The sequence below is a fragment of the Rhagoletis pomonella genome, unplaced genomic scaffold, assembly GCF_013731165.1.
Source record: "Rhagoletis pomonella isolate Grant_MI unplaced genomic scaffold, Rhpom_1.0 Rhpom_scaffold_01398, whole genome shotgun sequence".
Taxonomy (NCBI): domain Eukaryota; kingdom Metazoa; phylum Arthropoda; class Insecta; order Diptera; family Tephritidae; genus Rhagoletis; species Rhagoletis pomonella.
This window is the reverse complement of record NW_023459952.1, coordinates 8,826-35,851: the sequence shown is the minus strand read 5'-3', so window position 1 is coordinate 35,851 and position 27,026 is coordinate 8,826. Positions and strand designations below refer to the sequence as shown.

Genomic DNA, 27,026 nt, shown 5'->3' with positions numbered 1-27,026 from the left:
GCGTACATAAGGTTCCATAGCGCAGGCATGCGCTGTCAGTGCTACTTTATGTAAAAAATGGAATTTTCGAATGCAAAGTTTTTTCTTTAAATCTATCTCAAACTCTAATTCAAAGGCGAGGTAATTACGCACATTTTGATTACTTAATTGATTTTCTCTGGCAAATAGTTTATTAACTGCAAAAAGTTTAAAAAGGTACATACTTCTTTGTAAGTTAAAAATTTCGGAAATTGTTTATCGGGATTTTCAAATAGCATGATGAAATAAAAAATAGGTGTCTTCCATTCTCGATTAAGAATGTAAAAAAATTTCACGCCAAAAAAATTTTAAAGTGTAAATTTTGTATGGAATGACCCATAAGCTCATATCTTAAATTAATTCCATAGTAATTCGGTATACTTGACTGTTTAAGGCTGACGTTTTAAAAAATATGGCCAGCTTTTTGCCTACATTTTTGCACTGATGAATCCGACATGCAAAAAATGTTACTCTAATGTTCAAATTGAAAATCATCATGGAGCAAGTCATTCTTTGCCTTGGATGTCTAAATCAATTAGTAATATGTCTGATACTCGTATCTTTATAGAAGGATCTCATCAAGCAAATAAGGTCGATACTAGAAACTGACATTTAGAAATATCTACAATCGATGCCACACAATCTATGATTCAACAAAAAAAAAATCCTATATCGTCGGCTGAGAGGACGATCGCCCTATCTCGGCTGCCGCACAGTGTGCTTTATGAAGAATCCATGCGAATTAATCGTAGCGCTTTCGATAGAAGCAACATTTTGATATGAAACAAAATAGTTTCGAAAGCTTATGTAATTCCACGGATAAAAATTTCGGTTTTAATTTTAAACTTTTTGGACTACATATATGACCAAACTAAATTCAGTTTCAAATACAAACCTTCCAAGTTTATAAAAAAGAGAGCACATATGTTGGGTTTAGAATTTAAACAATGCGGTTTAAATGTTAAACCTAAACATTTTCATAATTAAGAATAAAAAAAAAACAATCTTAAATTTCATGCTCCGTCTGGTTGGGATTGAACCCGGACAGCCTTGGTAGCAACCAATTGTATCAAGCATCTTTGCACACTCAGCTACAGCCACGCATGTAAATGTGCTTTCATATGTTGAGTTTGAATCAACACCACAATTCGCTGTGCAAACATATTCTATTTCGGTTTAGATTTTAAACCAAAGTTTCTATATTTGAAACCTAGAAACTAGAATTAAAACATTTTGGTTTGATTTTTAAACCACGAACATTTTGGGCTAAAATTTAAACCAGAATATATTAAAGATTGCGTAAAACTATTGACTGGTTTAAAAAGTAGACTATAAAAGTTTAAAAATGGCAGTAGTCCCAGCGCGGTTTAAAAATTAAACCCAAATTTTTGACCGTGTAGATAACATTAACAGTCTATACGACCTAAAGCAGTTTTCTAAGATGGATACTTTTGAAAGTTTATAAATAAGTATGATAGCGACTTTTGGAAGAAGAGTTAACATTTGATATTATTTTTTCAGAATATAAAAAGATTTTGTTAGTGGACATGAAACTACTTTAAATACAGGTACGTAATCCACCAAAAACTAAAAATCGAAAAATTTTACATAGCGCACTTTGCAAGTAGACTACTCAATTTAAGAAATGCATTTTGATTGCATTTTTTTATTTGCATGCAGCTGTGCATCGATGTCCCACTTTTATATAATTCGAATAGCAAGTATGTTGTAGTGTTATTCAATATCTTTAATTTGAGCCAAGGTGGAAATGCTCATCTCAGGTGCAGTGATCGGACTTTAAAAAAATTCTGTGTGGTAGAATCTGGGAAAAAATGTGGTAGATTTCAAAATTTGTACAAAAATTAAAAAAATTCTGCAGGTCTCACCTAAATGGCAAACTTTTTAATTAGACCCAAAATATTTTTAATTTTAGAATAATAAAGTGCAACATCGAAGTAGCTAAAATTTGCGTTGAGTTTTTGCAATTTTTTTCCTTGACAGTGTAAAGCAGTTCCTTCCATATTAAGATATTTTTTCGAACATATTGGCTGCGTTTCTTTATACATTCCGGATAATCCCATTTCACAGCCGGAATAAACAGAATGCGTTTGAAATATACGTTGACATATCATCAGGAACGTTCTAAAGAATAAGTAAACAAAAAAGTTTATTCCAAACGTTCAGAATGAATAAAGAAATGCAGCCATTTTAAGAGATTTGTGCAACCTTGCTGAGTGCTGCCAGCTTTTGTTTTTATCACATCACGAAGTAGCGAACACATGTGGCACGTTCCAGAAACAGCTAATTGGGATTTGCCAATTTTGACAATTCCCAAGTAAAAGTAAACAACGTCTCAGAAACCTTTAATGCACTTAAATTTGCTAATACTTTCACAAAAATCTCCGTTTTTTAACATTTTCGCTATTAATTCTTTTTATAAATTATATATTTTGCAATTTAACAAAATAAAACCGCGTTTCCTGACGAAAAATTGAGAAAATTTACTATTTTACAGCTTTGTTTGCTTTTACTTGAGAAATTTCATCGTCACCGGGAATGCGGACACTTGTATTATATCATTCTTGTTACCATATCGTGTTTAGTGTTGGACATTTTTTGCTCTTAAAATTAAGAAAATTATGTCAAGCAAAAATAAAACTACTCAAAAACGCGAACATGTGTTAGATTTCAGACCTTGAGTGGTAGATGTGGTAGATAAAAAATAAAAATTTTTATTTATTTTCCAAAAAAAATAATTTTTTTAGATTCTAAAGAAATTTCCTATTGCATTTTTTACCCATATTTTTATTCTTTCTTGCATAGAATTTTTTAGTACTTTTTGGAATTAATCATATCTTTGAAATTACAAAGTCCTTCAAAATAAATCTTGCGGTCATAGGGAAAAAACGCCACTTTAAATAAAAAAGTAGGTTTCAAACCATGGTACAATAATTACAGGTATTGTCTTCCTAGAGAGTTTTGCTTCACATCGAAATTCTTGCTCCCTTATTTTCATTTTGACGCAGTTCAATGTTGATTCTTCTACTTTCATTTGGCTTTGCTTTTTATTTTCGCTCAATTAGTTTTTATAATTTTTCAAAACAAAAGAAAAAACGTTTGAAATCAAGCAAGGCGAATTTATATACTACTAGCTCAGCTGATTTAGTGTATGTGTTTCGCCGCACGGCTTCTGTAGCTCCAAGGCGTATTTAACAAGGTGGTGTTGGCCGTATATAAGTAAAAAATTACACTAACAAATTAAACGCTGATGTCCATACTGTCATTGGTATGAGTTACAACAAACACATCATTTTGACGTAATGGCCTCCACGGCGAAAAAACTCAGCTGTCGCCGTAACAATTCTCTGTAACAATTCTCTACCAAGGCGAATTGAGATATGAATTCGCCGCCCTGTTCTCTACTGCTAATTAGTAGGTGAGAATGACGTATTTTCTCTACCAGTAGAGAAATAATCGGTAGAGAAAAGTTACAGAAACGGGCTACTGATATCAAATTGAAAAATTTTGTTTGAATTTCTACACACACTCTTACAGATTTTGACAGTTTATGCCGCCAAAGCAAAAACAAAATACATGTACATTTTTGTTTTTGTACTCCTGCTATCACCTTATATTAATTCGCCTTGAAATCAAGTGACCTATATAAATTTTCAATTTAATTACAAGCAAATGTTATTTTTCCGGCTTTTGCAAATTGATTTATTTCATGGTAGGAGAGCTTCTCAAACAATATAGAAGCAATTTTTTCGATTCAAGTTGTTGAAAAGTAATACATTTTTAAATCCCGGGGACTAATCCCATCCCGAAAACCCGGGATCAGAAAAAGCCGAAAAATTAACATTCCTAATATGTACCTATGCTTATTAATTTACGTAGTAACGGGTTTCGTTTCTTTACAGAACCATCCTTCCCCGCATTAACAAACACACATATCCGTATAACTCGAAAACTCGCACAGCTTTAAGTTAAATATGGAACGTAAAGGTGTAAATTCAGCCTTCATAAATCCATTCGGCCAACGGCCTTGGATGGCGAATACCGGCGCAGCAGCACCTTCAGCGGGCAACAAAGGTGTGAAAGGCATTGTAGCTGGAGGTATTACTGGAGGAATTGAAATTTGTATTACCTTTCCCACCGAATATGTAAAGACACAATTGCAGTTGGATGAAAAGGGTAAGTGAATTGGGCTCGGCTTGTTACAAGGCAATTTATTGGGGTTGAAAGGGAAATCTTTTAACAAAACATTTCTAAAACATCGAATCCGAACATACAATTTTGTTTGTAGAATAAAACGGCACTCGTTTTAACGCCCGAAATTCGAGTGAATGCCGTAAAGAAACACTTAGCAGTATTATGTATTTAAACTGAAGTACGAAATAAAATGAGCCTTACTCTACTCATAGCTACTTAAATATAAAGTCCAGCTTTGAACAATATCTGTACAAGGCCTTTTTTCATCGTAGTCGCAAACAAATTATCACTGGAAATTCGAGGCGTTTCATGGTGAAAGGCAATTAGTTTTATACTTTTGAACAATATATGTATTGAAATGTTTCACACAAATCGAATATAATTAATTTTAATTCAAATTTCAAAACGGATGATAATCCTTTCTAAAAGTACATATATGTAAACTAAAACTTTCCAAAATATATTTCGTTTGATAGCCATGTTTTAACAATTCATATAATTAAATTAATATTAATTTAACATTTTAAACAGGTGGCAACCCTTTTAAAACAATAAAAAGTCATGAAACTAATTTTTATTGAAATAAATTCTTCTATTTTACATTCATATTTTAATGTTACATATAACATTTGCACAATTTAACTACATCTGACTTTTCAAAAAAGTGGCAACCCTCTTCAAAAGAATTTTCAAACTGAAATTTTCTTAAACCTTTTTAGTCCGATAGGGTGATACATACTTCAATTAATGAATGAAGTTAAATTTGACTTTTCAAACAGGTATCAACATTCTTCAAACACCTAAAAGATATATCATATGTTCATACTGAAGATTTTGTTTTCATTTCACACCCATGTTTGAATATTTCTTTTAGATTTTCTATAATTTAATTAAATTCGACTTTTCAAACAGGTGGCAGCCCTCTTCATAATATTTTGAAGCTAACACCTTCTTGAACTTCTTTCTTAACACACCCATATTGAGACTGACGGTGCACATCTGATCTAGGAAACAACAATACGTATAACAGTTTATGCAATGCCCTAACTAAGTCGTATGACTGAGCATTTATATAGGTATAGATATGTTGAGAATGAGTCAAGAAAATGTTTAAACACTTATATTTTTTTTATCCATTTCGCCGATTTGAAATATGAAAAATTTTGAATCACCTGTGGAGCTTACACTTTAATTTGGTGTATAATTCGATTCTGTAGCTTTTTCAGATCGCCCTAACTAAGCAGTAATTATGTATAGAAGATACGTTGAGAATGAGTGAAGAAAATGTTTAAACGCTTATATTTTTTCACCTACTTCACCGATTTTTTTGGATAATCTGTGGAGCTTCCACTTTTTGATGTACCGCTCAATTCTTTCACTGCTTCAGATCGCCCTAACTAAGTCGTATGACTGAGCAATTATATATAGATAACATTTTGTATCACAGTTTTATTTGAAATAAAACAAATGGAAAACAAGTAACTTTTAAGCAAAAAACCGACCTTAATTCTTATATAAAATATTAAGGGTACCGTTAGTTTCTTCATGATCCAATGATCGGATCTAAGCCAAATTAGTATGTGACCACCTCTGTGATACCACCTTTCCTTAAAAAATTACAAAATTAGCTTAACGTGGTCCAAAGTTATGCTGCAACATCCATAAAAAATATATACGAACGAATCGATAACCTCCTCCTAGTTTTGAAATCGGTTAATAAATTAGTATTATTTTTTATAATTTCACTAAATTCATGTTAGTATTGTTTTATTAAAAAACAACAAACTTAACAAATTCTTAACGTTTACTAAAACCTTAAGAAAAATTAAACAAGAATGATAGGCAGTAATAAAGCGAGAGCGCCAGTTTGAAAAAAATAACACATAACCAAAGATCACAGAAAATAAGTATCGGGTTTATGGCTCAGAAAAATTGTTTTTGGGCCATAGTAAAGGGAGACTCGCATTAAATTAATAAAGAAAACCCCGAAAATCGGGACTTAATCGGTGCAATTATGAAAAATCCGCACACTTATATGTCCCGAGTTTTAAAAAATGTTCAGCGGGACAATTTTATCATCGGTACTGTCCCGCCAAGATCGGTACGAATGGTCACCGTAAGTAGGCATCACCTTTCCTTCCTACATTGAGAAAAGAGTCAGCTAAATATATTTCTCTCAACACAGGATTTGGTAACCATTACCAATTTGAGCTGCTAGAAGAGAATAGTAAGCAAACAGCTTTTTTTACATCAAATCTGTGACTGTCACCGTTAAGTTTCCTCATTCTTCTTTACGAAGTCTCTTCTAAGCATAGGATTGTTGCTCTACACTTGCTTGAGCGTGCCTCTAACCTAATTATCGGTCTATTCGAGCTTTCAGTGCTGCTAATACTTGCAATAGAGCACTTCAGCGTGAAAGAGCTGGCTTTTCGAATTACAGTAACGACGAATTATAATAACTTTTGTCAACGTTGGAAAGCCCATATGGGATTCTGAGCCTCACCTGAAAATACGTTTCTTAGTCATATAGCTTTCCATTTTAATTACAGGTGCTAACAAAAAGTACAATGGCATTGCCGACTGTGTGAAGAAGACGGTAAAATCTAACGGTTTCTTTGGTCTATATCGTGGCTTGAGCGTTTTAGTCTACGGCAGTATTCCCAAATCGGCGGCGCGGTAAGTTTGGAAAAAGATTCCAAAAAAGATTCTAGATTACTTATGTAGTACCGTTGGTTTCTTTTTTTCGCTCAGGTTTGGTGCCTTCGAATTCCTGCGCAGCAACATGGCCGACAAGAACAATCAGCTCACCAATTCAGGCAAACTTTTGTGTGGTCTTGGTGCCGGTGTCTGCGAAGCCATTTTGGCTGTTACACCCATGGAGACTGTCAAAGTAAAATTCATTAACGACCAGCGTAGTGCGAATCCGCAATATCGCGGTTTCTTCCATGGCGTCAGCACAATCGTGCGACAGGAAGGTTGGTGTCTAGGTTTTAAACTTCCTTAGAGTCTTAGCTTTATTCACACATTGTTTTTAGGTTTTGGCGGTGTTTACAAGGGACTTACACCCACCATTCTCAAGCAGGGCTCGAATCAAGCGATACGCTTCTTCGTAATGGAATCGCTGAAGGATCTCTATAAGGGTGAAGATCCGAATAAGCATGTGCCTAAGCTAGTAGTGGGTGCTTTCGGTGCGGTAGCTGGTGCGGCCTCAGTGTTCGGCAATACACCACTTGATGTGGTGAAGACACGCATGCAGGGTCTAGAGGCAGCCAAGTATAAGAACACAGCGGATTGTGCTTTGCAGATTTGGCGTAAGGAAGGTGTGACAGCATTTTACAAGGGCACAGTGCCGCGTCTAGGTCGTGTTTGCCTGGATGTAGCCATTACCTTCATGATCTACGATTCGTTCATGGACCTATTCAACAAAGTTTGGAAAGCATAGACAAGGAAATATGAGTAATACCTGCGATGCGAATAGAAGTGCATAGTTGATCTAAAATATAGGAATGAAACCTAAGACGCTCATAAGTGTGTCAATATGTAGTTATGCATGCACATAATAACATGCATTTACATATTTGTATGTCTTGATTTACAGTTGTAAATATACATACAAACAAGTAAGAATATAAATGTAAAGTAGCAACATTTGCGGTGTAGCATTACAACAACGCTAGTTAGTTATAGATTTAAAAGACAAAGTGCAGAAATTACCACCTAGTCAATTGATCCAGCTAATGTATGTACAACAAATTATATATACATACATGTAAATTACTGCAACGTATGGGGTCTCACAATTAAACAAATAGCCTTTGGTGTGGAATATGGCCAAACTTAGATACATATGTATGCACATATTTACTTACATAAATAGTCCATGAACGGAGATCAATTTAAAAAATAAAACAAACGAATTTTTTCTACCGTAGCAGAAATATTTTTATCGCATTTATTGTTCCTTCGTGCGCCCATCTTCATAAAAGAAAACATATTTACAAACATAAAGAAGCATGAAAACACTTACTTACAAATATTTGGTTACTCAATGCACTCTTGTATTTTTTAGAGATCTATACATACACATATTAGTGTACAGTTGAATGTATTTGTATATCAAAAATATTTACATAATGTAAATTTCATTAAAAGCGCATTTACTTAAAAAAACAATAAAAAGAAATGACATAAAGAGGTATGTTAAATATAACAATTACAACAAACATACTGTGTTTTTTTGGAAATATTTTTATAGTTTTTCAAAAATCATTTAGAGATCGCGACTTGTAATTTTAGATCAGAAAGTACGGTTTTGTAGATTTATCAGCTTTGGAATGATGACTGGTTTGCATTCAATTTTAACGATCGAACAGGTTGTCAGACTTGGATTGTTGGAAGTTTTCATCGGGCAAATAAAGAAAAAATTGTTTCTTAATTTTTTATCTTTTGACCAAAACTTATTCCCACAATTTCAAAATACGTATGTAGCACTGTCTAATATTAAACCCATTTTCAAATAAACTGGTACCGCATTTATTGCGATCGCATAAAAATTGTCGAAGTTAGGCAACTATTCTTAAAGCTCAAACAGTCAACGACGTAGCGTAGACGTAGGTTGACGCAGACACGATCTACATTATGGGATTCGCGTGTTAACCAAAACTCACCAACACATGGCGGTGACGTTGCCGTTGCTTCTCTCTCGCTCTATCAACAGTCAATTTCATATGCTGCTTCGTACGTCAACCTACGTTTACGCTACGTCGTTGACTAACTGCGCTTTTAAATACGGCTTAAAATTTATATTGCGTACATATGTGTGTACCGGACTTTCAGTTTTTTGAGCAGTGAGTGCCTTAGCACTCCGTATATTATGCGCCTAATCATAGTAGTGCCATCGTTTCCTCATTCCGAAACGAATCCTCGACTTCGGCACACTTGCGCGTTGTGTAGAAGTCACCACATAATAAGCACATATACATACATATATATAACTCATTTTCTTGCCTCCTTCTTTTTTTTTCAATTACTCACTTGAACCTTCCCGTAGCGAAATACTGCAAAAACGCGTTTGTTTTAATACAATTTGCGTGCATTTCCATACCAAAACATTAATTTTCATTCATTTTCCCTTAAATATAAAATAATCATGATGCAATAAAATATAAAATAATCATTATTTCATCAAGTAAAGTAATTTGACAAAAATTGAATTTCGAAAAACAAAAATGTAAACAAAAACCTAAGCCGAATTTATATAAGGTGGTGTTACTAGATCAGCTGATTTTGTGTATGTGTTTCGCCTCACGGCTCCTATAAAATATAGTTACCATGAAAAAATGGGTAAAGAAATAATTGGGTATTATTACTAGGAATCTCCTAAAACAGAAACAGAATTTTCCGATCGAAAAATATTGATTTTCTGGAGCTCTCCACTATTTCAACGAAAAGTTGTGTTCTCCCCATACACGATCATGGAAGACTTTGAGCGCTTTGAGCACTCCCTAAATTTTTTTTTTTTCAAAAAAAAAGGGAACATATTTTTTTCGGTATAGAACAATCCTAGGGGTGGCGGTATTAAAACTCCGACTTTACTTTTTCACAAGTATTTTCGGACCACTTTGATGCACATCCATATACATACATACGATATTACATTTTTAATGAACGATCTACACGTATTAAATTGAAAACTTTAATTATTCAATTCCTTTAAATTCAAGGCATATTCAGCTCCTGTAAAATTAAAAAAATAGACTTATCACCTTTTGAATACCAGTTTTCCATATTTGTTTTACGCTGTATTGAAAAATTATAACCTGAACACTTATAGACAAGTTATATTTTTTTTGTTATTTAAGTTATACATATTACTTTTTAATAGTGTATTTTGTAACTAAACCGTATAAACTCTAGTTTCAAACCCTGTGCAATATTTAAACAAAATACAATAAACTTTCGTAAAAACTTCAAGTTTTTTATCAGAATAATAAAAGAAAATTCGGCCGCTGTGGTGTAGTGGTAAGCAGTGCGCGTTTCCACTCCGCAACGCCTGGGTTCAAGCCCTGGTCAAAGCGACATCACAAAAAAATATAGAAAAAAGCTTTTTTTTTTGTTTTTTTTTGCTGGCGGTGCTGTGCATTTTTTTCCATACAAAAAAATTGTAGAACGTACTTTTTATGCTTTTTAACAGCACCAAACTAGACGTCGCACATAGGAGTATTTATGCAGAAAAACCGGTCAAAAGTCAGATATACCAATTATTGCAAAAGTCCAATAAAAGGTACTATTCCTAGCGCTAAATAACTGATCTATTGAATGGTAACCATGAAAACTTCCTCCACCGCTTTCCCTTTGACATATGTCAACCTGAAAACAGTCAATGTTGTGATAAATACGTATATTCTAGCAAAACGAATTCCGTTCACGTCTTTTTCTGAAAACGTTTTTTGTGGACTTATGGCAACTGCATATAACTAAATATTTCACGAAAATGATCCTAAGATAATTATAATAAGTAATTTTCATCCACGATTGAGAGAAATAGAGGTTACGTCCAACATGGTACCGCTATTCCTCTCTCAGTGAATTTGACAGAATCCTTGTTTATATGGCGTCACACTTGTGCAACTTGTTTACGTTTTCCTTGCAACATTTTTTCTTCTTCTTCCATTCTTGCTCACGTTTTGGCATTTCTCTCTCGCAATTGCACCAGTGTGACGTCACACAAAAGTTATTCTCAAAAATCCTCTCTGATGGGCGCAATCTTGTATTCTATCATTCTTGATTTTCATCCTAATAATCCTTAATTATGATTAAGTTTCATGTTTTATTTTATAATTTTGTCCGGTTTTACTATACAAATACTTAATCCTCTGTGCGTCGTCAAATAAGCAGCCCTTGTTATCGTTACCGACAACAGATTTTGCGCCAATGAATGTTGTTAGGGTAACGTTTACTGAATAGCTAAATTGATCAAATTGTCGTTCAGCAGGCTTAACAGTAACAAGTGTTGTTAAAATAGCGTAGTGAATCGCACTACAGATTTCAACGAAATCCTACGAACGAACAAACCTTTAGATACTAAAAAGTTCAACCCTGCATACTGATTCATGTGAAATGGCGAAATTCTCTACATAAACACACACACTAATTAGCAAATGTCAACGAAATCAAAAGAAAGCGCGGTGGAAACACTTAAACAGGTTTTTAAGAATCCTAGGTTGAATAACTTGGCATTTCATTATACTAGTGTCAAGGCCACTCCATTGTGACTGGTGGGATATTTTACTCCATAATTTGATCAATTGTGCATTATAACTATGTCGTCGGAACTTATACAAAGATATGTTTTAACATAGGCAAATAACTGATGTATGAAATTCCTTAAAAAAAATACCAACCAATTTCTAAGTTCTTTGTAACTATTATTTGACTTAATGTGACCGGGGGGAAGCTGAAATCGCTCTATTTTACCATTGTGTCCTCAAAGAATTTAAACACAATACTTAACTTCCAAGCCTGATTTATTGTGTGTGAAATATATTTGCATGTAGTACGCGTTTTTGTTTTCCTTAAAAATTCGGCTGACATAATCTTCTAAGAAATATTTAAAACTGTGACTGGTGGCACTTGTGACTGGTATGGATTAACTATGTATGTATGTATGAAGTAAAAGATTGCATAGACGAAAATTATAGCCTCTTTATTTTTGTTTTCTTAGTTTTTCAACAGATTAATAAAATATAGTCATTTAGCAAGAACTCACCAGTGACGTAGGGACAATTAGGAATTTTGAAATGTATGCCGTATTCTCTTTACATACTAAATTTACAACTGAAAATTTATTTGATATTGCGCGGTGTCATTCCCAATTTTCAAAAGTTGTATAAAAAAATGAAGTTTTTGCTTAAGAATCATTAGGGGAGTTAACGATTTGTAGCATTTTAGGTGTAAAGTTCCTACGTAGAAATCTAGCAAACGTTTTTTTTTGTCTTTGCAACTACAAAATGAGCGCTAAATTGCAACGTTGCAACTTTACACCTAAAATTAAATGAATTTTTGGTAAATATCAATGAATTCTGTAGCCACATTGCGCAAAAATCTGCAAATCCAATACATATGTTATATACAATTCATATTGTGTTGAACAATTAGTTGTTAAACAGAAACTCCTGAACTGTGAAAACTTTATGAAATATTCTTCAATCTTAAGGTTCATTTAATCACAAAATTAACGATTCCAAAGATTGGTACTTTTTATTATTATCATTTGCTTATAAAGATTTAAAACAGGTATAAGAACAATTTATAAGAATTCGTTGCATAACTACAACGTTTTAAAATATCTTCAATTTTTTGCACTTCAAAAGTTTAAACAATTGTAACTTGCAAATTTCGTATAATATGCTGAAATACAAAAATACGTATCGGTTTATTTTGCCTCCAGAACACAAAGTAGTATCTCAAGCAACTCTATTCTTCAATTGTTAATATGGATTGACCCATATACACGAAGTGGTGCTATTAGAACAGCTGATTTGATTTTCCTTTGTACACAAATGTCAAAATTTCATATTTCATTTAAAAGGCCTATTCTGCTTGTAACCGAACATTTGGACACCGGAAAATAGTGTTACCAAATAATAACACCACTTCTTGTAACCGCAATTCCAAGCACCTTGATAACAATTTAATCTATTCAGAAATTCAGCTTTGAAGTTTTGTATAAATTCTGGTCTTGCGTACTTCACGGGGCAATATTTTGTTCCCTGCTTATGAGATGGTAACACAATTTACCAGTGCGCAGAATGCGAAAAAATGCGGGAAATTTTTTTAGCGGTAACAAAATTTTTTTTACCAACGCAGAATAGTGAGTGAAAAATTGGGAGTGCTTGAATTTCTTCACCTCTATAAAAATCACCATTCGGTCAAACAAAATGTTGCCAAGTTACAGACTGGCGTGTTTGAAATTTCATTATTAAGCTGAACTGATTCTTGATGAAAATTTCTAGAAAACACAACTTTGTTATCAATTAAACAAACTTATGTTAAAGATGTTTAAAATTTTTTTTGTTCAAATATTTCTAATCGCTAATATGGAAAAACCAAATATGACACTTAAAAAAATCATATTACTTTTTTCTTAGTGTAGAACAAAACACGTATTCATTTTAACTACGGGAGTATACATACATTAGTTAATACAAAACTTTGAAGCCGTTTTTCTAGAGTTTTGGATTTTTTTAATCTATAACAGTATTGAAGTTATTGAGTGATATGAAGTGCAAATCTTTCGCTTTTACCAGACATACTTTGTTTCTTGTTATCAATTGGTCAATGTAAAATTTTTTCTGCGAAGCCCTGAATTAATTCACTTACCTTTACTTCAGTCCGAGATAATTTCAAAAATTTGACATAGAAACTAATGACGCAGTATTACTTAGAGAGTTAACAGGAAATTTTTATTTATAACATAAAAATTTGTATAACAGCAACTTAATAAACAATGATCGGTGTATATAAAAGCAAAATATTTAAAAATTAAATATTGTTGTACATACGTACATATAATATAGACAGTGACACAATTATAAGGTCACCCGCATATTAATAAGTTTGGACTATTTTTTCCTTAATTATTTTTAACTAAAAATATAGTTTATTCTGTAACCAAAACCAAAAAAATTTTTTAAATCTAAAATTTCCATCAAATTTTCACACTTTATTCAGAATTTTTTTTGGGTATGTAGTTTTAGAGCCCTTTCAATTCTAGTATAAAGTGCAAGTTAATTTTTCACAATTCTTTTTGTTGACAGTGATGCGCATTTCCTTCCATATAAAAAAAAATAGCTAAGATTCGTTATAAAGCTACTGCATACCCAAAAGTAAAAGTATTGAATAAAACGTGTGAACTTTTGGTAAAACATTATTGATTTTTTATAAATTTTTGTCAAAGTTTGAAACTTGGATTATGGCTCTTGTTATAGAATGAATTTATTATTATATTTTTATAAATAATTATTAAAATTAATCTGAAAAAATTAAGTAGACAAAAATTATCAGTACGTGGGTGACCTTATCATGATGTCTCTCTCTCTCTATATACTTATGATATTAGGTTTGTTCCACAGGCTACTTGTAGAAAAACCTGAACAAAGTTCAAACTGCGAGCGTATATCAAAGAAACTTCCGAGTAGCTTGTGGAACAAACCTATTATCTAGATATTACTATGTTTATGATTCTTTGCTGCTCGGTTATATTCAACTCGGGTAGAGCCAACAAGCATAAACAGTAAATTTTCAACTCGAGTAATAAAACCCAATGCAACCCTGGCTAAAACTTCTAAAATTTTTTATGTACAAGTTTCAACCCGTGTTCAGATTTCTACCGGTGTAAAAACAATGTGTATACATATTCTACACGTGTATACATGCTAACTCGATAAAAAAAATGTTTATGCATGTGGGTTGAATTTACTGGAGTACAATATAACCGCGTAGAAAAGTCATACATAAACATAGTCTATGTATAATCGCGCGACCCCGCAGTCACGGCAGCTTGCGCTTTTGAATGCTCGATTTAAATGTATGATTTGTGAGTTTGTACGCCTGAGTAAAACGTACATACAAACATAGTAAACACGCATATAGTATAAGTTCTTCTATTACTTATTGGTTCTTTTCTTCATACTGCTTCATACCATCACCCTAACCACTTCTAGCACTACCCCATATCTAACGTATAACATTTAGTGGTATCGTGGAATATTTATTAGAGAGTATACGCGCCAATTTTTCCTCGAGCGGTCTTCCTAGCTCGTGCCACGTGCATTTACCAATGAGCGCCACCTCTTCCAATGGTGGTCGGAAAACAACCAACACATTTAGACAGATGCCATCGCTGGTGTATGGCATCGGTGACGGACAGTGCTCTACACTTAGTATGCCGTGCGGTCGATGTTGCGGCAATTCCGCGCCAAATAGCTCGATCATAAATTTGCGTAGCGTCGAGTGAAGACTGCGCTGTGGATGCACCTCGACGGTGGGGAAGTGGTGCACATTCTTTTCACTAACGAGTACATTCAATGAATTGGTGGCGCGTTTGCGTATGACTGCCACTACGCGCAAGTAGTTCTTGTGGTGTGAGTATTTGGTTGGTAAAACGTCTGGATGGTGCATTAGCGCCTGTGGTGCCGAAGCGCGCTCTTTGTAGGAGCGTCCAATATCAATTAGATTAAGAATGTCATTGGCGCGCAGCGGCAATTCGGAGAGCCTGGAAATCCATTTAGCTTGCAACGATTCATTGTCAGCTTGTGCGGGTGTTTTCAGTATGCCACCAGTTACGCGGCCAGTGAGCACGAAACGGAACCAAGAACCACCCGCAACCTCAATGGCCAAAAGTGTGGTGAGTTCCACATTAAGGCCAGTCTCCTCGTACACCTCACGCACTGCTGCCTCACAAATGGTTTCACCTTTCTCCATGCGTCCAGCTGGGAGATACCATTTACCTGAAATAAAATTAATGCAATTGTAAAAATGTTTATTATTATTATTGAGCTTTTTACCACGATTATGTTCATTGAGAAAAATGGAAAAAGCAACAAAGTCTAAGCGGTAGAAGTTATAGCACATATTTCGGAGATCATCACATCTCCTCATCATACTTATTTTTCTAGACTTCAGCATGGATTGAATCCGCAACATCGATGTGCAAAGTCACAAGCGTTAACCACTGAGCTATGCATACCCCCTAAACTCTTGTTGCTATGTAATTCATTTTCCTTATTCAACCTACTACTATCAAGTACAACTGATTTGCCGCTATTTAAACTTGACCGCGTGTTTGTTGTTGTCAATTCTATACATGCATTTGCTTTATTGTAGATATAGTTTCAGGCAGGCTCTTCCTAAACTTTGTGTTTGTCAATGTTAGTGTGGCTTTTAACATTTTTATTTTCTTAATATTATAAAAAATGAAAAATAAAAATGTTAAAAAGCAACAACAACATTGAGAAAGTAAAAGTGTTTATTTTTAAACCTTTTAAAAACGATAATAATTTCAACTCACCAGCACAAGATTGCTTAGCCTCCTGCATCATGAGTACCTCATCGCGCTCATTAAACAACACACAGGCTACAATATAGGTCACGGATTTGCCCAGCACGGGTATGTAGTCGGCCGCAGCGCTTGGTTGTATACCCTGAGCCTCGGCTGTTGCATTTTGTTCCTCGAGGGAGAAATCGCATAGTTCTTGTGTTATATCGCCTAGATCCTGTGCCGCGAGTATGCCGAGTAACTTTTGTTCGATGGCATCTGCGGCATTGTGGGAATTGGTCTGAGGCATTTTGTAGCGATCCCTCACACTTTAATGTTGGTCGTTGTAGTTTCGCTGAAAAGAAACATCGAACATTCAAATGATTTGTTTACACATTTCTGTATATGTATGAATGTATTTATGTATATAAATAACTCCATGCTAGTTTTTAAGTCCGATAAACAATGCACTCAGCGGGAGACCCCAAAACGATCGATCTCTAGCGCTAACCTAGAAAAGTCCGCCAGCAACACTGGAACCAGCTTGCCCATATAAGGGTTACCTGCCATGCACCCTGATAGACGGGAAAAATGTCTCCGATTGGAGAACAGTGTAATTAAGCAAATTAGCAAAACTAAAATCTTGAAATCAAATCGAAAATATGTTGTAATATATGTATTTAAATCATATTTCAGAGCCTAGGGTCTTGAAACCTAAATCAGCGTTTGGTACAAGACTCGTTAAGTGTCGATAAGCAGTTGCTGTGTTAGAAACAAATCGTTATCTTATAATAGTAAAAATTACAAAGTTGTTTTTGACAGAATTGTTTGTGCTGTTCTGTCAGCTCCAGATTTTGAGAAAAAAAGGTCCAAGTGTCAAAAAATCTCGTTGTTTGCAATATTTTATAAGTTCTAGCAAAGAAACCAAAGGACTTAGGCTAGAATTAAAGCTAGAACCTTTGACTACTATCCCTGAGAATACCATTACTGCTCCTTGACTTGATGGTCACTTATAGTCATTTGTTAAACAGCAAAAACTGATTTTGGCGAAGTTTGAATAGGTACCTACCGCAATTAAACTAAAGGTGGTAGAACCTTCCACTTAGGCTTAAGTTAATATTTGAACATTGAACAACAATCCATAAAAATCAGCATTGTCATGAGTTTTATTTTCCCCGAACCGGTTCACTTTACACTTTTGGTTTCCATGTATTTACTATGGCGGATGAAAAATTTTCGGGTGTATGTCAATGTCGTTGTAAAGCTAATCGCTTCGTATTCTCCAATACTCGCTGAAAAAAATTCGTAAATTGCCATAAATCTTTAGCATAATCTGTCACGAACACTCCAAGGGCGGCTGCCTTATCAGATGCTGATGTGGACTGTTTGCTTCAGAACAGAAGATACTTCGCACTGTCCTCTTTTTCCCTCAGCTATGCTTCCATATCCAACTTAGGAAAGGCAAAAAAAAAAAAACGTCTTAACTGTTTAGATCGATGATCTCAAAGTCATCTGCATACGCCAGCAAGTTTACGCCTTGTAAAAAAGTACCTGCGTGGTTTAGCTCTGTAGCTATTATTATCCTTTTCAACATCAGATTAAAGAAATCACATATTAAAGAGCCACCTTGTCTATAAGACAGAAAGATAAATCACAATTCTGATGTAGCCGGTGGTATTAGTCAATCCCATTTTACACAGCCATATTATTTTCGCAGAGATACCAAATTCGGACATGTTTTCATACTTATAAAGGGGCTTTGAAATCGACAAATAGATGATATGTGTCGATCTTCCTCTCGCCAAACTTTCCTTTGAAAATAATATAATTTGAAAGTACATTCGGTACATATACACAATTTTCAGTACATTTTCAACTTAGCAAAATAAATTTGTCAGGATTTTTTTCCCTGCAGCTATGCCTACCATGTACAAACGGATCCATCTGGGCTTGGACAGCCTACTCCCATACTACTCGAACACATCTCTTCTTTATCAGACATCTTTTAGGTTGCTGTGTCATATGAGAAGACAAGATTGATCAAAGATTTGTTAAGGTTGATTTATGCTAAGCCTAAAAAAGCGCCTGCGGGACAAGAGTTATGCTTCGTTCGATCCCTGACTTGCAGTACATACATGAGTCAACAAAGTCCTTTATAGCTTGGAAGTAATGGCTGACAACAGTGCTATGTCCTCTTTGTTTGTTGCTAGGAGGTAATGTTTTTTTTTTTAATTTCAAGACCCTACCTCCTAATTTTATTCGTTTTTATGAGAAATATTATTGGCTATTTTTATAGATTTTTAAAAGTAATTTAGACCTGTCGATTTAGGTCAGGAAATGCGATTTTGAAGATTTTTGAATGACTTTTTTTGATTCGATTTCAAAGATCGAATATGATTTGAGGATATATAGACCTTTAAAATGGTGTATAATAATCTATTGTCGGACTTGGCTTGTTGGGATTTTTTAACGGGTAAAAAAATCACATATTTCTCTTAATTTTTTACATTTTGACCATCGATAATTTCCACAATTTCAATATAGTACTGTCCAAAATTACATTTATTTTCAAACAAACGGATACCACATTTATTAAAATCACGAAGTTAGGCAACTTCTCTTAAATAGGGCCTAGAATCTATATTGTGTATGTACCAGACTTTCAGATTTTTTTAGCAGTGTGGCTAAGGAATTCATCAATATTTATTAAAACTTAATATATACGATCGCTCTTTAGCAAAAAAGTGGGTTTTCAAGAAATTTTAGGAAAATGGGGGTGGCACCGCCCACTTATGTATATCATATATGTGTATCTCGAAAGCTACTTGACCGATCTCGACCATATTTGGTACACACTTTTTGAAATCGGACTAAACCTACTCCCCCTAAAATATACCTGTTTTTTTTTTTTGAAATTACCGTTACGTTGGTGGAGACCGTGGTTTTCGTCCGATTTAAAAAATGAGATCGGTCAAGTAGTTTTTGAGATACACATATATGATATAGATGGGCGGTGCCACCCCCATTTTCCTAAAACTTCCTAAAAAAAATCACTTCTTTGCCAAAAATCGGTTGTATATATCAATTTTGAATAAATGTCGCCTAACTTCGACAATTTGTATGCGATTGCAATAAATGAGGTACAAGTTTATTTAGAAATATTTTTAATGTTAGACAGCAGTACATATTGTTTTGAAATATTGTTTTTTTTTATCTTACCCAACAAGCCAACTCCGACAATAGATTATTATATGCATATTCCCAGATCATATTCGATATTTGAAATCGAATCAAAAATAGTCGTTCAAAAACAAATAGATCTACAAAATCGTATTTTCTGACCTCATCGACGACCTCTAAATAACCTTTAAAAAATCTTTAAAAATAGATAATAATATTTCTCATAAAAATGAATAAAATTAGGGGGTAGAGTGTTGAAATTTCCAAGGAAAAAACATTTTCGATGGTCACCCTAATGTTTTCAAATTATGTAGTAGTCCACTCACCCCGGGTTCACACACTGTCGAATCTTCACTGATGGCTTCAAAACTGATACAGGGTCAGGAACTTTTTTCTTGAGAAATATGCCTCGGCATGAACTACATACGTCGTGGAAAATAGGTGAAAAAGCTGGGTAGGGCTCAGACCAGGTATTCCGCAACCAGTTATAGCACTCTCAACTTCGGCCAACGAAAACACTGACAGAAACTGGGTGATTATTTCACTCAGCAATGAGTGGAGGGCTTCAAGAGGATGCAAGTAAATGAAACTCATGTTGTCTTCAAATTCGGAGCGTCGTGCTGGGGTTTTACTTTCATTGAACAGATTGGACTGCAGACTACTTGTGGGACTGTTGATTGCATATTCTACGTGGCACAAAAACCTGACTGTGATCAGCATACATGACAACCCAATTTGCCGTTACTGCCTTGGAGAGAATGAGATGGTGGTGTTTCTGCCCTACCTTTTCCAGGATTAGGTATGATTTTTGGAAGCGATGTGTTGAGAGACGATCTCTTTGACACCCAACCATCAGATTCGATTCATTCGTGAATCAAGTAGATTTGAAACAGATTCAAAGGAACATGAAAACGGTACAATGGAGCCTGAGTGCTGTTTCCTTCACGCGTTGTTTTGTGTATTTAGTTCAACAAAAAAAAATATTTTTTAGCAGCTGAAATAAAATTTTGAGGTTGTTGGCGAATGTTTCAGAAGGATGGCCAAAACAGCTACCTGTAAGTGTTGGCAAGTTGTTACAGCATTTCGACAGGAGTCGGCGAAAAAAAATGATGTACCTTGTCTTAAACACTGTTTAGCCTCGAAAAGTTCTCAAGTTTTAACAGAGCTTAACGTGAATCCCAAAATCATGCATCACAGATTTCCGTTGTAATTTCGTATGGATGAAAAGATTTAATGTGTATGTTGAACAAATTGTACATACTAATTTGCTAGGTACAGTAGTCTGCTTTTAATTATAATTTATCCTAAACTTCTAAAAAAAAATGTTCAACGCCCAACATTTGTTTTTGCGCAAAAATCATTGGAATCTTATCGTAGATATTGGATTTACAAATTATTTACCGTTATTTTGTCCTTTGTTGTTTAAAATTAGCTTTACTCTCACTTTACGGTCAAAGTACAGTCATTTAGCCTCAAAAATTAAATCCAGTGAGATCAAAATTTCACAGGCCAAATAATAATAATAATAATAGATTGGCGCTTACATATATGTTAGGGTTTGGCCGAGCTTCTCCTCCGATTTGTGGCGTGCGCCACGTGTGTGTTGTCGCATAGAGTGGAGGGACCTATAGTTTTACGCCGACTCCGAACGGCGATTGTATTTTTATGAGAAGCTGTTTTTCATGGCAGATATACACTCGGAGGTTTGCCATTGCCTGCCGAGGGACGACCGCTGTTAAGAAAAAACCCTTTTTTTCTATACTTTTTTTTTGCGATGTTGCTTTGACCAGGGTTTGAACCCTGACGTTGCGGAGTGGAAGCGCACTGCTTACCACTACACCACAGCGGCCGGCCAAATAAACAAAGTACTATATTAAATGGATTCGATCCAAAATGCAATAGTAAATAGGAAAAGTCTCTGTGACTATGAAAAGACAACCAATCGTGGTTCAGAAGTGAAAATGTAAAGGTGGTCTGAAGGCAGCCTTGTCTGTTTATGGCAAAACTTGCATTCTCGACTTTGGTCTTTCTCGCCATTATTTTCTGTTTCCAATTATACACATCATTGTTTTATTATTTTTTATTTTGATAGGCACGAAAGCCAATGAATGTGGTATTAGAACAAAAAAGCTTTGATTTTCTGATTTAACTGGGGTACAATAGCTTCAACTAATGCACCCCAAGGATTAATAATGCTTTCTTCAATCCCTATTGATATAAATATCTGTAATTGAAAAGCAAAGCCAAAAATATCAAAAAATTTACTTTTTAACCGACTTCAAAAAAAGATAAGTTTATCAGTTCGTCGGAATATTTTTTTTTACTCCACCAAGGAAAAGAGGTTTATAAAGGCAGTTTTAAACAAATATTACATTAAAATATATTTAAATTGCAAAAGTGATCACGGTAGTACAGACAAGAAACCAAGGAATGAAACCGAAACCCAAACCGAAACCGTAACCGTTTAAAACCGTTTCGTTTTTCAAAACCGAAACCGAAACCGTAACCGTTATCTTGACCTGAAAAGGAACGATACCGAAACCATTTCAATCACAGGTTTCAATCGGTTTCCAGAAATTTACAAAAATAATAAATAAAAATTTCTTTGAAATAAATGATTTATTTAACCAAAATCAGCAACATTTTGCTAAAATTCTTGTTAAGTAGTAAATAAGTATGCCAAGGTAACTTTTCGCAAAAATCTGCTGATGACTTTGTTGTTGTGAATCGATAATCGATTAATTATATTTAAGTAGTTTCTTTCCCGTACGCAATGCGAGATCTCGCGTGTGCCCAAAATAGCCCAGAAATCATGCCTGTACTCAACAAAATGGGTAATAGAGAGCGAAAATTCGAGCGGATTCGATCGTAAGTGTATTCTTCTTCCTGCCCGAAACAGCCAGAAATTTTCTCCGAGTAAAAATGGATAAAGTGTCAAAGTGGTGGTGGTTACTTGGTGCTTTTAAGGAAAAGTGAATGGCCTGTTGATGTATTTTCAATCCATGTACTTAAAATCAAATTTGTGAAACCAAAATTCAATTTCCAAGTGTTTGCATTTAATACCATGTTCTGACCGACAACAAACAAACAAACATTTTTCCTTCATTTTATTTTCATTTACATCCTTTAACTTTCATTCCTATTTTGCTTTGGCCAGGCAGTTAACAATAAATCCGAAATGGCGTATTAAAGATGATAAAATATGACTTCCACTTCGATAAATAATCGAAAAAAACTAGTGAAGACACCGATTGGAATGAGTGGAAAGTGAGTTTTCAAGTAGTTTTCAGCGAAAACTGGTTTTCGTTTAACAGATTTTATATGGACGAAAACACAAGTTTTAGGTCGAAAACCAGTTTTAGCAACGAAAACATGTTTCCGATGTCGGTCAGAACATGGTATAAGTGACCAAAACAAGAACAAGGTGAATCAGCTGTTTCTCGACTTGTGGGCACAAAATGTGGGTTTTTGCGTTTCCGTACTTCTGAACTTTGTTCCATTTTTGAAAGAAAATGTTTCTCTTATTCTCTAATTACCAAATCCGGTCCGGATTGTTAGGGAAAGAACCTAGTGTTGATATTATCAGTGAACTGTAATTTTCGATTTTCTTTCCTCAACGTTTAAGATATTGTGATTTAAATAATATCAACAAAATTTCTGTGAAAAACCGAAACCGGAACGAAACCGAAACCAAAATCGAAATAAATTTTGAAGAACGAAACCAAAACCGAAACCGAAACACTTGGCAAAACCGAAACCCAAACCGGAACGTTATTTTGAATCGGTTTCATTCCTTGCAAGAAACATAACTTTTCCTTGAGATGTCAGAATAACAAACACAATAAATTTGACAGCTTATAATCTGAGATTTGCCTGTGAAAAGGGGTGATTAAAAAACTATCTTTGATGGAGATTATATTTATATGTAAACATACTTTAAGATTTTTTTTATTCTTCTACTTACAATAACTTTTGCACTTCAGCCTTCTTTTTATAAAATTGCAGTGGTTTATTTTATTCTCTGGATTGAAAGTTTTCATTTAGTAATTTTTTTCTCCAATAGCAAAGTTGAAAACACAAGACGAGTCGAGAAATATAACAGCTGATTTCGAAACTTGCCAAAAATCTCCTTAATATGAAGATTTTGGCACTGAACCTATTCTGGCCAAGGATTACATAAATTTCTCTTTTTTCTCATTCTTTTAAAACAACACTGCATCCACGAAGAAAACTTGTGGACAATCTAGTAGATGCACCAAACAGTTAAAGATGAACAAATGTTGAGCTTATTCTGCTGATTGGCAGTGTTTATATTTAATTGACTTAAAATTCATTTTTTTTTTTCAAATAATCCTTTAAGTACCCGCACTCCTTCGTGTATAAATATTCAGATTATACAGCATAAAAACTATCGCAAGCGCCAATTCTGTGATAACTTTCCTTTCAGCATGTTCAGGAAAAATATCGTCAGCGCAATTTTACCTTTAGAAAATAAGGTATGCAAAAGATAAATATTCCCATTAGAAAGCTATCATTCAATGATGTTGTTGCCCATTTAAATCCAAATAAATTTTTACACTGTTTAAGGGAGAATTAAAAAAACCTCTCCTATGAAATTTACCTTTCGTCGCCTACGATAAAATAGCAATCATTGGTCGATATGTACATACTTAAAAGCGCTTACGACCATCCCCTCAAAGTTTCATCGGTAACTATTGAGAATCTCTAAATGTGGCTGGTTCCATGTACTTTAACGTGAGAAAGACGTAATTTGTGAACTACGTTTGGACAATGCCAACACAAAGTGTATGGGTGGCTATTGAAAGACCCTGCAATTTTTCTAGTTCAATCCCATTTGGCTTATACCTCGGTGCATTAAAGTTTCAACTTCGAAGCTTTCAAAAGCCATTATGTGTCTGCTTATTTCTATAAACTAGTATCAAACTAATTAGCATACAAATATGTAAATGTAGACATTAGCATTATACTGAAATATTTAATAATGAGGCTGGTATTTTTGATGTTCGCTTCTGTAGATGACATTGAACATCTAATCTTTAAACGACTTTTAAAATTGATGTTTATAACCATACAGGCATACGAATCATCATCATTGAGTGGGCGACGTAGATGACACACATTTCCGAAACTTGGAAGCAACACGCGTTGTACTATGTGAAAAGTATGTAGAAAAAAATTACTAAAATACAAAAGCAGAAAAAGTCGCAAAGTAATGCCAATTAAGGAAACTAAAACTCTTAAATGTAGTTTATAGCTGAAGACGAAGAAGAAAAAGATTAAAGGTAATAGAAATATTTCACTAATTACAAAAGCTCATGCGCATGCGCACATATCGAAATTTCATGCATGTATTTAAATTATACAGCGGATAAGACTGATAAATAAACATATTTTTCTATGGAACATCGATGGGTGGTGCAATTGTGTCATTTATTTGAAAATCGAAGTAGTCGGAAACCTTCACTACTGAGCTTACTAAATCTTTATGAAGCAGCCAGAATTAGAAAGCTTAAAATTTGTTCCTATATAATGACTGCAATTTACGAAGCGCGAAAACTTTAATTTGGCTCTACTGAAAATTGTTATAATTTGAGTTGTGTTGTTATTACGTACTTATACAAGAAATCCAGTGCATAGCTGGCAAAGAAGTTACCAGAGATGATGACCACATTAAAGCGGCAAAGATCAACATCAGCAACGGCAAGAAAGCAGCAATTAACAACCAACGTACAGAATGACAGCGACAATAAATGACAACAGTGACAGGCGCATTTAAATCAAATTTAGCGTAGTCTACCACTAAAGCACTCAAGTCTCAACAGACTCAACAGAAGAAAAAAGTGGGGTGCGGCGCTTGCGTGCTCAGGTGAAGACCACAACAAAAGTCTGCGACGACTACAACTGGAGGCAGCTTTAACTGGAAGCTGCGTATGGGCCCCGTGGAGCGCGCACCAAAGACTCATCGCCGCGTTAAGTGCTTTTTATTTGCGGCTTTAACAGTAATTACGGTTTTAACGATTAACCCAATGTAGCAAGCGGATGCCATATGGATATTGCGACAACACAAGAAAGCACACTCCTCCTAGTGGCAAAGAGAATATGGCAGAAGTAAAGCGATTTTGCAATTCGCCAATGCCGCCAGCAGTTGTGGCTGTTGCAAAGTGGCGCAGGGAGGTAGGTGGTGGAAAAAGGTAAGTTTGGAGAGAGCGCGTCTAGCATACGTGCGCTGGCGCAGTGAAAGAAGAAAGTTAACGAATGGCAATATTGTCTCACGACGCGCCGTTAGAATGTGATGGTGGAGATTTTTAACCCAGGCTTCATGCGGCTGGCGGCAATTATTTTTGTTGTAACATTTTTTATGTTTGAAATAGTAATTGCCCTTAACTACTGAGGCAGTGGTAAGGCTTGGAGTGGATAACTATCATGCCACATGGAGGTAGTATAACAATGTAAGGGCAATATAAGAAACTATGAAGAAAAACATCTCTGATGATCGGAGATTACTGGTTATAGAGTTTGACAGCAAAACTAGATAATTATGTATTATAACAAATATTTGCAGTTTTTTAAATCTTTAAAACTGCATTTGCTTTCAAAATTCTTCACTGTTAATAATCCATATAGCGGTGCATGTACATATGTATGTATGTAACACCAATAAATTATACCATCCATCGGCATACACAAGTGGCATGCAGGGCGCCCAAGAGTGAGGAATGTTGTACACCTAATTTGTTGTAGAATGTTTGGTATGCAAGTATTTTATATGCAAATTTCAGGGAACCACAAAACCAAAACAATAACTCAAGCGCCTTGGTATGTACGCTTCGCGTTCGTTGCTTAAATCTTTTGTTTTCTTTTTTCACATACACTAAAGCGACATACACACACACACACACACAGACATGTATACACATCGTTCTTTTTTTGTTTGCGGCACAATTTCTTTATTACCTTTTTCTCAACGAATTCTTCTATTTTTTTTTGTATTTTTTTGCCTTATTGAGTATTTACTTTTACAATAATTCCTTCTGACTTTCTGTATTCGATGTTGCGTTGCGTCTACTTGCTGCGGTGCGCGCTTTGCGCGAGACACGGTACAATGTTGAATCGTGACTGTTTTCGAATTGTTTGAGCGGTTTATTTGCTTCTCCATTGAGAGCTGCTAGCCATCATAGGGTGGAAGCGCAGAGTACTGGTTGTAATTAGAAGCGAAAAAGTATTGTGTTGATGAGTAAGATCTTTAGATAGATGATGCCATGAGCTCTCATGGCGCTCGTTTGACAATAGGATCTTTTTCTTACACTGAGTGAGATTACTCACTTTTAGATGAAAAGTTGCAATTTTAAAAAATCTGTAGGTGCAATTTTTCCCCACAAAAATTTTAAAAGATAGTTTTACTTGAATTTATGCCACTCTCAATAGAGCATAGGCCATTTTATGATACATAAAAACTATTTTATAACATAAATAAATTTTGTTTTTAACATAAAAATTATATTTCACTTTATGCAGGGAAACTGTTGGTCACTATCTATGCAGCAGTCTATTTCTATCT

General features: G+C 34.6%; 2 protein-coding genes across 3 annotated transcripts; one reads left to right on the top strand and one right to left on the bottom strand.

Moving 5' to 3' along the window:
- The first annotated feature begins 3,938 nt into the window (after nucleotides 1–3,938).
- On the top strand, nucleotides 3,939–8,450 carry LOC118752324 (tricarboxylate transport protein, mitochondrial-like). Its single transcript, XM_036487194.1, has 4 exons — nucleotides 3,939–4,212; nucleotides 6,780–6,906; nucleotides 6,982–7,205; nucleotides 7,266–8,450. The coding sequence occupies exons 1-4, from the start codon at nucleotides 4,011–4,013 to the stop codon at nucleotides 7,670–7,672; spliced, it is 960 nt and encodes a 319-aa protein (XP_036343087.1). The 5' UTR covers nucleotides 3,939–4,010; the 3' UTR covers nucleotides 7,673–8,450.
- A 5,599-nt stretch (nucleotides 8,451–14,049) lies between these two features.
- On the bottom strand, nucleotides 14,050–26,590 carry LOC118752323 (8-oxo-dGDP phosphatase NUDT18-like). Of its 2 annotated transcripts, none has more exons than XM_036487192.1 (3): nucleotides 26,423–26,590; nucleotides 16,301–16,622; nucleotides 14,050–15,740 (listed from the first exon to the last, which is right to left on the bottom strand). In XM_036487192.1, exons 2-3 carry the CDS (start codon nucleotides 16,575–16,577, stop codon nucleotides 14,968–14,970), a joined length of 1,050 nt encoding a protein of 349 aa, XP_036343085.1. In that variant the 5' UTR covers nucleotides 16,578–16,622; nucleotides 26,423–26,590; the 3' UTR covers nucleotides 14,050–14,967. The 2 variants fall into 2 exon arrangements, with proteins under 2 accessions (XP_036343085.1, XP_036343086.1); XM_036487193.1 differs by having other exon boundaries at nucleotides 26,483–26,557.
- Between the last annotated feature and the right edge of the window lie 436 nt (nucleotides 26,591–27,026).

Bases quoted from the DNA above. Each gene is read 5' to 3' on its own strand.
- LOC118752324 (XM_036487194.1), top strand. From the start codon at position 4,011: ATGGAACGTAAAGGTGTAAATTCAGCCTTCATAAATCCATTCGGCCAA. The intron at 4,213-6,779 runs GTAAGTGAATTG...TTTTAATTACAG, and splicing joins ATTGCAGTTGGATGAAAAGG to GTGCTAACAAAAAGTACAAT. The intron at 6,907-6,981 runs GTAAGTTTGGAA...TTTTTCGCTCAG, and splicing joins ATTCCCAAATCGGCGGCGCG to GTTTGGTGCCTTCGAATTCC.
- LOC118752323 (XM_036487192.1), bottom strand. From the start codon at position 16,577: ATGCCTCAGACCAATTCCCACAATGCCGCAGATGCCATCGAACAAAAG. The intron at 15,741-16,300 runs GTGAGTTGAAAT...ATTTTATTTCAG, and splicing joins GGCTAAGCAATCTTGTGCTG to GTAAATGGTATCTCCCAGCT.